The sequence below is a fragment of the Lissotriton vulgaris genome, chromosome 2_1, assembly GCF_964263255.1.
Source record: "Lissotriton vulgaris chromosome 2_1, aLisVul1.2, whole genome shotgun sequence".
In the NCBI taxonomy this organism is placed as follows: Eukaryota; Metazoa; Chordata; class Amphibia; order Caudata; family Salamandridae; genus Lissotriton; species Lissotriton vulgaris.
The window spans coordinates 1,457,190,738-1,457,203,553 of NC_141687.1; the positions used below are offsets into that span (position 1 = coordinate 1,457,190,738).

Here is a 12,816-nt window from a genome sequence, read left to right on the forward strand (position 1 = left end):
ATCTGCCAGAGTTGAAGCGCTGGTCCTGACAGACTTTGTGGTTGCTCAGCCCTTCCTTGGATGCCATCATCTGCCTGTTACCCTGCTCAGCACTCCAGGTGGCAGTGACTCAGTGCACCGCAGGCCATTGTCCATAGCTGATTGTGTTTTGTGCTGTGGAGCAGTTGCGCAGGTATGTCACCGCAAACAGTGTGGGGGTCTTGAGACATTGATGGTGAATATGATGCAGGTCTGGCACACCCCACTGCATCTGCATCAGGAATATATCGAAGGGACACAAGCCAAGATTTTTTCTGCACATGAGCGCGCCCATCTCTAGTGTCCACAGCCCAATGCACTGTGACTCACAGATACTTCTGTTTGCATGTTGGCTGTCCTCTGGACTTTATCCGGCTCACCCCATGTTGCTCATCAGTTGACTCTGTATTGCATGTGTTTTCTGTTTGCATTGCACTGGTGTCCAATGTCCAAGTGGTTGCCAACACCAGACATTCCGTGCGGGTTGGCTTCACTCACCCCACACACAACCAGCACAGGCGTCACTGTACATGTGGCCTTGCCAATAAAGGGGCCGGGTGCATGTGCCCATAGCCAGTTTGACATGATCTCTGCGTGTGTCCCTGTGGTCTTGTAGTATGCATGTGGTCCCTGAACCCTGCGACTTTGCATTGTGCGGTGTACCACGGATGCAGACATGTCACCGGTGGCAGCGGGATGGGGCTTGGACATGTAGCTTTGTCATCACCCACTCCAATCATGAGGGGAGTGGCCAGGGCCGTCGTACACACGGCCAACATGGGCATATGACTGATAATTGCGCGCCCCTGGGCGTGGTCCTGTGCTGTGCATGTGCATCTGCATGTGTCTCTATGGCAGCGCGGGTCTCCTTAGTGGGGTCTGGTTGGGCCCTGTAGGGTGAATGACCCCTACGTATGTGTCATGGTTCGCATTCCATGGGTTTGGCCCCCACCCACACCTGTTGGGCCACCTCCTTTTGGCTTTCTGACACATGCCATTGGGGTGTGGGGTGGGTGAAGTGTGAGCCAGCTGTGCCTGCGGGTGCTTCCTGCTGTGTGGTCTGTTGCAGGCTCTGTGTTCTCCTCTGAGTAGCTTGGCTGTCCAGGTCCCGGTGGTGGCTGCGTGGGATATCCATGGGCGTTTGTAGGGCTTGGTGTGGTGGTCCTCTCCGGCATCACTGATGCGTTATAATTTGTGCTCTGCTGCAGGTGTTGGGTGCCCCTCTGCGATGTGAAGGGGAGGTGTGTGTTGCCTTTGTGTTGGCATATATGTTGGCGCATTGTGATAGTTTGGCATGCAGACTGTATGGCAGTGTACATTGTGACTTTTTGGGGGGTGCTGGATTCTTCTGCTTGTGGGTCAGTTGCTGGTACTTTTCTGTCACCTCCGTGACACTGGTCTTGTTTTCCTGCAGTCTGCACCCCGTCTTCCTCTACCTCTTCTCCTTGGCCTTCCCCGACCCGGTTGTTCCTTGCTGGTAGTCTGTGGGGGTTGAAGGTTCGATAGGCCTCTGCGCTTGGTCAGGGTGCATCCATGTTGCTACGTGCTCTGGCTTGTTTCTGGTGTATTTTTCATGTTTTTTTTGGGTGCATTGTCCCACCAGACGCCTGGGATTAAGAGGCCTGTGGCTGGTTTTCTCTGATTTTTGTACAGCGATTGGCCTCACCGCATTTTTTTTGCGTTCGCGTTTTGCATGTTTGCGACGCGTTGTAGATTTTCACGCTGATTTTTGTCGCGTTACCTGGTGTCTATTGCATGCTACCGCCTTGTAAATTCCACATTGATACAGGGTTATTTTCCTGCAATGGGCTGCGATGTTGAAAGTTGCGTAACGCTACTCTTGCGGTAGTTATCACACGTTCTTGTGAATATACCCCTTAGTGAGTTGCGGTAGGGTCATTTTTACATTCCTATGTACAAAGTCTTTCATGTTTGCAGTATATTACATGCCATGCAGTTACCACACTTGAGATGTCCTTTTATCAAAGGAAGCGCACGTTATTATTTTTTCACAAAAAAGGATAAGAATTCAAATGTGCCTCTTTTGATGGCCCAAAGGCGATCGCAATTTTCTGCAGATAGGGCACGGATATGACTGACCCTGGTTTGCAGTGACTGATATGTGTTTTAACAAGCTTGTGATAACGTTGAATCAAAACTTTGTCCGTGGGTGATATGGCTTCTCGTGGAGACACTTAGCTTTCACAGAAAAATAAAGCTCACAACTTCATCCTCATGTGAGCCTACCATAGGAACTTAGTATACAAGCACACTACAAATAGTAATGCGAATATAGAAGCTTTAGAAACTGGTCAGAGTCTGTGAACTAACAGTTAAAGACGCACACAGTCTACTTCCTGGGCCAAATAGCTTCTGATTAACTTTAATAAGCCTTCTGTACTCAGAGCTATAATAGTCCTTGTAAATTCAATAAACTGCGCTGTTACCTTTTTATCTGTACAGGAAGCAATTGATTACATTTTACTTATTTTATGTCCAAGGTCACTGATTCTGGCTCATATATATGTGTTGCAACGAGCTCTACTGGTGAGACAACTTGGAGCGGATACCTGAAAGTAAAAGGTAATAACTATTTTCATTTTCATTTCAGATAGCGGTGTGAGTTGTTGTGTGCTTTGTCTTTTCCTAACATCTTTATTTAAAGTTTTGACAACATGAACATGATGGCTGACATACCGTGATGCACAAATAGTGGGCTGGGTTTTTCCACTACCAAGGATTTCTACTTTTTCAGTTTTCCTTTCTTCTTTCTGTTTTTCCTTCCATCCTTGGCTATAAACTAGCATTGGACAGAAGAGCACGATATGCACATATTGCATTTATCACACCCTGTTTTTCTTTATTGTCTCCCCACCCAACAGTTCTTAGAAAGGAAAGTTGCAAAATGTTTAACAATTCTTGTTGGAAATGGAAGTTGTGCCTCCAAGTTTAAAAACAATAAAAACTTATTGAAATAAAAAAAAAATTAAAAAAAAGAAGCTAAGTCCAGAGAGATGGATAGCCAGCGGACACCAAAGATATTGGGTCAGTCCACCTCTATGCACTGAGTCATGCTGTTTAATGGACGGTAAAATCAGAGTCAATATATTTCAAATCACAATAACCCGTAACAAACTACTGCTGTCAGTAGTGGCCTGTTCCCTGCCAAAGAGGCGGGGGTCGGGAGGACCAGACTGGAGTAGGGAGGCAGGGAGTGTTCGGGGACAAAAATAAATAAATAAAAAAACACACTTACCTTAACGTGACCACTGTCGTCTCCACTGCATCGTGCTCTTCCTGCTTCTGGCCCGGGAACAGACTCCCAGTCTGCCCTGCAGCCTATCCCGAAGCTGCCCTCCCATGAGAGCAGCTTCAGGATTGGCCTGAGCGGCGGACACTTGCGCACCCTGGCAAACTGGGAGTCTCTGCCAGCTCTGTCTAGCCCCAACAATGCAGCCGGGGCGGGAGAAAGCTTCACTGTGCATGAGGGTTTGGCCTGCCTGGAAGGCCGGCCAGACGCTCATGCACAGTGAAATGGGTTCCCCCCGCCCCCCCCCCCAGTAATGGTCTTTAAGTGTTAGTCAGGGGCACCTCTCCACTGCGGAGATCCTCTATCCGACATTACTGGTAGAAACGTGTGCCTTTTCTGACCCATTATCTGTGTGAGGAAAAAAAAAATTAGCTTTACTTGTTATAGTGTTCTGGAAGGTGCAAGACTCCACTTCAGTGGCCTACTTGCAACAGAGAACTTACACTGATGGTTCTGCCCAAGGCGTGCAATTATTGAGCAGCCACCAAAGACTTAAATATATCACTCACCAGCCTTAACCCTTTCCATGCGGCCGCGATTCTCCTGGTGTGCTGTAAACAACACGAACAGGGGCGGGCCGTGACGAACCCCAGCCGTCATCAGCACACGGTCACCGTAGTGCATGACGGCTGGGGTTCGTCATCAGCATGGAAGGGGTTAAGCAGAGTTAGCCTGACGTGCAAGTGAGAATGTTTTGTTATTCTGAAACATCTTGATGACAGACAATAGTTTTATGAGCTCCACTGAGTGCCCCTTCCTCACAGGATCAGTATTCACCAGAGGTTCTACTTTCACAGACGGAGTCCATTGTACAATCTCAAAGCACGGCTTAAGACCACCGTTCAACAGGAAGCATGGTGTAAAAAAAAGCAAAACTACAGGTGATTTGTCCATTAGTTGGGTTAGGGTTGGTCCTACTTTTATACCCAATACGGAAATCCCGACCCATATAACGATTTTTTATTTTACTGAGTTAATTGCAAAGCTGACAATCAATACCTAAATGTAACCACAATATGGTAATTATACATTGCGTATTTATTTGTGATACAATATAAAGTATTTTCAAAAAGGTTTTCTCTTTAAGTGTATCTTCTGGAAATTCAAGATTTAGTCACATCTACATAGGGGTAAAGGCACAACTGCTCACAAAGAAGCTTAATGGACAAGACCCATGTTGAGGCTCATCGACTGTGTGTTTCTGTAAAACTCCCCGTCATATGGCACAACAAATGGCCTAGAATCTTGTTGTAGATGCTCTGAAAGGTTTGAATGATATCAGTATTTTGATATTTTACTGTTCAATTGTATTTTCTTCTTCAGAAAGTGGAGACCCAATTGATGTCCAGATTTCTGAGCCAAACTTCCTTCCTGTCTCCCCCTCCAAACCTATTGTCACTCATGTCACCAAGAATAGTGTCTCCTTAACATGGCAGCCAAACCCAGTGAGTGGCACAACAGATGTCACTTCCTACATCATCGAAGCCTTCAGGTATTATGACCTTTTTTTGGGAAAGATTTTAACTGAAACTCAGTGCTTTTAATTTCAGGGGTAGATTCAGATAACTAAGTTTATACCATGACAGGTGTGACAATATCATTCACTCCTAAAAATAATTTTATGCATTCTTTTAAAAATGGTTTTCCTTTTCCACTATAGATTCTGAAGTCCAATTGGCACAATTCTAATAAAACATAGAGAACTACTAGAGCGATCTACTATAAAGCATGTAACTCGGTGGAGCATGTAAGGCACATATGTCAACTTGCTTATATGCTGTGCTTCAGGGATAAAGGTATCCGACCCACCAATAGCCTGTTTAGGCACCAAATTTTAACTACCTAGAATACTGGTCAGTATTGCACTGACATTACCCATCCCATGCTCCAACAGCAAGCTGGGAACTGGGAAACACCGGGTACTTCTGAACATATACCTAAAATGGGCAACCTGATATCTACAGAAAATGAGGATTGGATAAGCAATTTACAGCAGATGTGAGAAAAGTTAGCTTTGGTGGGTATAAATGAGAGATCGGCTCATTGTCTAACTTCACACAATTAATATAGGTTACTGATTTGTGACAGGTGATTGAAAAAGAAGTACCGGCAAAACGCTTTGTCGCCTGTTTCAGGAAATAAAAAGACAGGGGGGCATATTATGAACCATGTGTATATGCCTCTACTTAGGCTCAGACTCAGACCTGCACTGTGTGCCTGTTTCTGAAGAAATTGTGGGGCATATTTCCAAGGGCATTATCGTCGCATTAGCGGGACTTTTTCCCGCTAATGCTGCGATAATTTTATCGCCCTATTACCAAGCTGTCCCTAACACCAGTTAACAACAGCTGGTAGGCGATAACGGTCATTTAGGGGCCCACTTTGCATGGCAGCGATAATTATCGCTAATGACATGCAAAGTGGGCGTGCCAAGATGTTAGAGACTGAAAACAGTCGCTAACATCTCTAACTCCTATTAACAACTTTTGGAAATATTCGCGCTAAGCGCGAATATCTCCAAAAGCTAACGCCTGCTAAAAGCAGTTCTTAGCCATGTTATCCAATGGAAGATGGATAACATGGCTAAGAGCATTGTCACGATAATGCATGAATATCGCTGATTTTTCAGCGATATTCATGCATTTCGCAGGATTTTTACCGCTTTTGAGATAAACCTTGATAATATCAAGGTATCTCAGCGGTAGAAATCCTCGGTGCTCGGCGATATTTTTTTCCCGCTAACCAAGCAATAGCGATAATTATCGCTATTGCTTGGTAATATGCCCCAGCGTTACTTACGATTGGGTGCACCTATTTAGTAGCATTGCGAGTTAATGCATGAACTGAATAGTTCAGAATCACAGAGAAGGAACCATTTCTTCTTTCCAAACTCTATTGCCTCTAGCTCATTCACTAACTTGCAGAGTTAACGAGTTAGGGCATGGACAGACATAGCACAATTTTGTAGACAGCTTGTCAAAGGATCCCTTTCAACACCTGCGGTCGGGCGAATAATAAGAACATCATGCTTTCAACCTCCATCAGCCTTTTTTACAGCAATGTGAAAAAAGCAAATGCTAAATATGTTCACTCCTAAACATTCCTAGACCTTTATCTGGCTGTGTTTCTTACATTAAGTCACACTTTAACAGAACAGACCCTTTTCAGCCTCAAGATGTACTGAAAGCATTAGTAGTCACGAGGCGGTTTTCCTTCAATGCTATTGCATTTATAGACTTAAATTCATAAAAATGTCAGAGGTTGTGAAGGGGACAGCATGCACCTTTTGAACCTCGTTGATTATATCACCTAGATGGAACTTTGTTCTGCCCTTAGCCCCATAGCTTTCTTTTTGTGATTCAATTTTGGGTCATTTGTAACAAATTCAGTGCACTATTAGATGTCAAAAATCACATCGATATTGAGAATATCATTTATGTGTCACTAAAACATTGAAACTAGGCTTGTGTATGTTAGTAAACGAATGTTTAGGTAAGAGACACTTTTATTTTTTCAGGAAAAAGTAATTGTGCCTTTCATGTGCATGTACTAAAATAAGTAGCAGTGTGTGGCAGTTGCTCGTTCCTATTAAAATAAGCATACAAATAGTTTTCCTGAGTAGACGTCTTGATGTGCCCTGTTTGCCTCCAGGTATATAATACATTGAGAGTCTCTGTAATTCACTGTGCTTTTGGTTCCTGCTGTGGTTGCAGCCAATCGACAGGAAACAGATGGCAGACAGTGGCTGATAATGTGAAGGCGGAGAAGTACACGGTCATTGGCCTGAATCCAAACACTATATACCTGTTCATCATTCGAGGAGTCAACATGCATGGCCGGAGTGACCCCAGCCCAATATCTGAACCTGTGCGTACACAAGGTGAGGTCACTGGCATTTCCTTCAGTACACGCATTTCTCCTATTGATCTTAGCAGTCAGGGAAATAAACTTTCACAAAGTTTTTCATATTTAGATTTAAGCTCAACGGTTGAAATTATTCGTTTGGTTAAGCATGTGATTCAGAGATGTGTTTTCGCCTCCAAATCAATGGTTGTTATTTTGCTTTGCCTTCTTTTTTGTGCACATATACACATGATTATGCCATATTTAGGGCCAGCAGGGACCTCAAGTGTCAGTGGTTTAAGCCTGCATTGGCCCAATCAACAAAAAGATTTCTCGAAAGGCCCTCTGGAGTAGGTTCCATTGGAGGAAATGCATTACATTGCACGTTTTATTAAGGGTAGAAGGTGTGATTTTTTTTCTGCCCCTTTTCTTGTCATCAACTCCCTTTGCCTCACAATCACACCTCAAATCTTTTCATTTCACTGACACACCTGCAAAAGGTATACACCTTTGCATGTGACTTTTCCTAGCTGACTGTCGTGTGCATATTTTGCTTTACCAAATAAATTCCTCTGCCTTTTCGTTGGTGTGAATTACTGCCATTTGTGGCTGTACTATTTTTGTCTCCTCTCATGAGCACCAACATAGATGTTTAAATATATTGGCTTGTTTTTAATGAATGAATATAAGGTCTTATGTGGAAAGATTCTACGGTCACAGCTATTCTACCTGTATGCGACTATGACAACTTTTTTTTAATATGTACAAACCCCATTTTAGGAGTGGGCGCATTATTACCAACATTTAAAATGGGTTTGTAACCCCTAAGGGAATTACTACTTGGAAGGGGTGTGTTGTAGGTGTCCCTTCCAAATAGTGATTCTTTAGGACATGTATCAATGTTTTGCACCCAAACTCCAGTCCCAAAACTTTGACAATAAACTGATTCTCGAGTTAGAGAGGTAAGCCATTCGTGCAAGGGGTGCCCCTGGAACCTCTTCCCACTTTTGAATAAAAAGCAAAGTTTGATGGGGAGTAGGCATTGTGTTGTACAGCTTATACTTGTCCAAGTAAAACTGTACATTTGTTGGACAATATAACTATCAGAACTGTGCAAGAGTGATTCCATGCACGCCGTCTGGATATGTGGGCCTAAGACCTGCTAGCTCACAGTGCCCCATCTGTACCCCTAACCTTATAGGGTACACAATGGATGGCAACCTCACAACATGACAACCCTGACTCTCTAAGGACATTGTGGTACAGATCTATGACCCTTTTGCTTGGTTACTCATGCATACCAAAAGAGATACACAAGAAGTACACAACATGCTGTTTCAATATTTATTGAAGCATTGTAATTCTTGACTAAAATATGTGCACTGCAATAACCAATAGAAGGAAACTGAATAACGTGACTAGCATTACAAAAATTGTGAAAAAGATGAACAGTTCAACCACTTTGTTGTAACAAAGAATAATATGTTTGCATAAAAGTGATGTAATATATTGTACTCCTACTTAGCGCTTCCTAACGTAGTATGCCTAATGTGAGTGAATTTCCCAAATCCCTGTAGGGTGACCTAACTCCTGGTTACCTATGGGTTAGTGTGATTACGCTGCCCGTCTTGGTGTAGAGGTAGACAGCATCCCTCGCATGAGGTAAACAGGAACTAGCTGTGCTGGAATTCTGGCATGGGTTGGTCTCTCAGGGCCAGCTAAATGCTCCTCTGTCTAAACAAAGGGTTGATGTCATATATATGCATATAATAACATCATCCATATGATCATGTCGAAGCTCCAGTCAGGCCACAATTGTTATTCTATTGTGATAGCTCTGTCATTGAGCGACACAAAAAATAACGACTTCTTGCATGATGAACTTAGCTCTTGTACAGAATGTTCAAGGTGTTCTGATAGGGTACCTACACAGTGGCATTGTAAGCAACACTTAGTTTGAAGAATATTATCCTGTGTGTGCACGCAAAATAATGTGTGTCAAATTTCATCGTGTTTAGGGAGAGAAGGCAACTTAAGAAAGTGAGCATGTGAAAATGGTGTTTATATCCAGATCTAATGTAACCACGTGACACCAACTCCTTGGATGTGCTAAAAAAGCTACCTAAAAAAATGCTAATCATGTATGTAAAAGCATAAAACCCTAAAAATATAAAAAGGCAATATTCTAGACTAAAAGTAAAAGCATAAAGTAAGGCACATTTAATAGTATAAAAGCTCATTAAAAATCAAATTAAAAGAGGTGCAATTTTGCAAACAATTGGGATGTCAAAAACATGTCTGAATTGACACGTTCCAACATCTCGAAACTGCCAGATTGTTTATATGTTCTGAGGAGTAGGCAAAACATTGCTGTTCTCAGCAACCACAGACGATGTTCCTACAGGCACCCATCACAACAGGTCTATAGAACAGATGTGTCCTAGTCCATCCCTCGCAACATCTGCCAAGGGAGCAACAGCCGGAGCTGAATCCGCAGAAGACGAGCCAGAATCCAAATCACCAGGAGCCGAGGCATCCCAGAAAGGCTCATAGTATGCATTTTGGATCAATGGCAAGTGGAGAGTTCAGTGGTACAAGTTAGTCATTAAAGGACCCACCAGTAAGTCAATGTCCATGCAACTGAACCAGTTGTATTCCCAAGCATATGTCCAGAGGGCACTTGAAAGTGCCCAGCAGACAGCAGAAAATGGGCTGCACGCAGTGTAGCCAGACAGGTCAAAAGGACAAGACCTAGTGGTCAGTAAGTTCCTGAAGCAAGGATGCCCTAAAGCACTGCATCATGCGTTCATGAAACAGGAGTACGCACGGTTGTGCTATCCCTACTTGGCCTCGTGATGGGGCATCCATTGTGGAGCAGAAAAAATAAAAGCACAGTCCAGACAACTAGGAACAGGACAAGCAGTAAGTTCCGAAATATGCTTCCAAGCATGGAGTGTATGAATGATGGAATAACTCCAAAGAATGTCTGGAAAGTGCTAACCAATGCAGAGCCAATTGTCTTGAAAAAGTGTGCTACCCCCGCAGTACTAGACATGTTAAAAATGAGGTGTACAAGCTCCTCAAAGTGATGTGGGAAATGAGTGCGAAATAATGATCGCTCCTCAGAAGACGGCCTTGCAACTTGAAGATCAAACGTCTCCCTTGCAGATGTTAGTGCCGCATCTTTCTGTAACATTAAGGCTTCAGTCTGTTTAAAGCATCAAAGAGCACATTTGTAAGCTTTATCAAAGGCCAAAGAGTTGCCTCCCTAACTGTATGGGCAGGTGGAAACAATACTTGTGTAAACAGGTCACAACCGCAGAGACAGTTACCAGATAGACCATGCCCTGTCTCATCCTCCAGCAGCCTTGATCATTCAACATCAAATAACTCCCATTCAAGAGTAGTCTAAAAGCCAGATGGATCACAGCAGCCAGATAACCCTTAAAATAACATAAGTTTGCCTTAAACGCAATACATGCGCCATGAAACAAAACTTCCCTAAAAAATAAGGAATGTTCCAAGGTGCTCTTGCAATCCGTCCCGTTAAGGAAAATCTCATTTTCCGTATTCCTACAACAGTATTTGAAAGGTAATATCCATGACTCATGTACATACCCCTCTTCAATCACCTCATATCTGCCCACTTGATGGTGCTGTAAGCAGCATTGGAAGTGAAATGTCAAAATTGGCAGAGAAATAAATGCAAGGATTATCCATTCTGTATAAGGTATTTTCACAACAGTGAATGGTAGCTTTTCTAACTTCTCTATATATAACATGGTGTATGTTGCGTCCTTTTTTAGCCAGGATGGCCTGTTATTTTGTGAGGTGTTTGGTAAAAACAAATTAGTGGCATTAATGTATTTTCATGGAATGTGACCAGTATGAAGTGTCTATAAATTCCAAGTAACATGATAGCCCTAAGCTGTAACTGCCCCATAGAGTGGTCATTCCATTATCTACTAATGCAAGAACCCTTTCAAAATTTGCCCTGTCAATTTCACACAATCTTTCCGCTTCTTCCTGCTGTGAGATTTTTCACAATTCATTCTATATTCCATACAGAAAGGGCTTTTGACACGTTCTTCGAGGACCTAGTGAAAAGTCCTTTAATCCCATGTCATCAGAAAGAAGGGACAAGTGTTGTTTCACCTGAGACTAGGTTGAGGTTTTAGCCAATTCAAGCACAGCTGTCCAATATTGTAAGTTGTTACCACCCCGCATTTTTTGTCTGCGCATATCGTGGTTCGGGCCTTCTGATCCTAAACCCATAGGTGTCACCCAGATAAGGAGACTGACATGCGTTAATGTCTAATGGCTACACTAAACATCCCTTTTGATTGGTACCTAAAGAATATGAGTATGATCCATCGCATCTAATGTTTCCTCCGTCTAATATTTCTTTTGTTGCTAGTTCGCAAATCGTGCAAATATAGGAAAGTTTGGTGCATTTAAATCTTTTATCTTGGCCAGGCCAAGACAGGATGTTTGATGCACAGTTTTGTTCAGGAAAATCATTGTTGTGGTATAAGACATGCTCTAAATACAACCTCTTTACCTTGAACCTGCCAATCTTTACTTCCCCAAATCAATTTCAAATCAACATTGTCCTTCCAAAAGTCAGACCTTTATATAGACAGCTTGGAAATGAAAGATGCAGAATAAATCAGATTAGTTTCAGTGAGCATAGTTTTCTTAGTCCGTGAGGGTGTGAGTTTATAATAAGATTCTGGGTCAACTAGATTATGACCTGAAAAATATGCAAAGTTCTGGGCAAATGCTTTTGAGCCTCCCCTTTTTGGTATAGGGCAGTGTTCCTATGTTGTGCAGTTAAATAGTGCACCTCAAGTACTTGCTTTATGCAGAAAATTGTGCCATGATGGTAAAAACTGAACATTTCATATCAATTAGTCATGCCTTCATACATTTCAGTTGAATGCTGCAGATCATCTAGCATTTCATGCATTGTAAATGTCCCAATCACAATTCAATTCAGAAATCATTATACGGCTACATAAGCAACCATAAAATGATTCAAATAAAAATAAATCCCAATCATCAGAGATAGTACTAGGAGTGATAAAGTTATGCAAGGACATTTTAAACACATATGGAATTTGAATTAATTCAATTGGTCCGAATATATCATACGATATCTTATCCCAAACAATTCCATCAGGAATCAGAACAGCAGATATGTTGACCAGGGAAAGGTGTCTTCGCACTTTGGGTGATGAAGAATGGGGTGTTAAACAAAATCCACCAGTTCAACATCAGAGCATTCTAGGAGCTAATGTCTGTTTAGAATCCAGAAAAAGACTTGAAAACAATAAACAGACTTTGAGTATAGAATCAAGAAAGACTGTCACAAAACCAACCCAAATTAAGAGGAAATGTGATGCAATTTTAATCCAAATGTATATCCAAGGCAGGATAAAGTGTGTCTTGTCAGCTAAACCTATAATCCATGTAGTCTACTGTAGTGGTGGTGGGTCAGATGAATCCGAAAAGAAATCATCAATGTCGATAACTAGCAAAAGGCTGTTTGATCTATTTTAGGCAGTTGTGGAGGGTGTAGAATTGGGAGTTAATTCAGTTGGAGGTGGTTGCCATCGCATGCCACCATGATGTGTTGATCTATC

The 12,816-nt window shown here is 42.6% G+C and overlaps 1 protein-coding gene across 1 annotated transcript in view; it reads left to right on the forward strand.

Annotated features, from left to right (window-relative positions):
* LOC147732751 (roundabout homolog 2-like) overlaps nucleotides 1-12,816 on the forward strand; it is a 1,033,034-nt gene that overhangs the window by 658,772 nt on the left and 361,446 nt on the right. Inside the window, exons 10-12 of the mRNA XM_086957318.1 lie at nucleotides 2,520-2,601; nucleotides 4,652-4,820; nucleotides 7,042-7,208. Of these exons, the coding sequence (XP_086813444.1) occupies nucleotides 2,520-2,601; nucleotides 4,652-4,820; nucleotides 7,042-7,208 (418 nt within the window). The remainder of the gene's footprint in view (nucleotides 1-2,519; nucleotides 2,602-4,651; nucleotides 4,821-7,041; nucleotides 7,209-12,816) is intronic.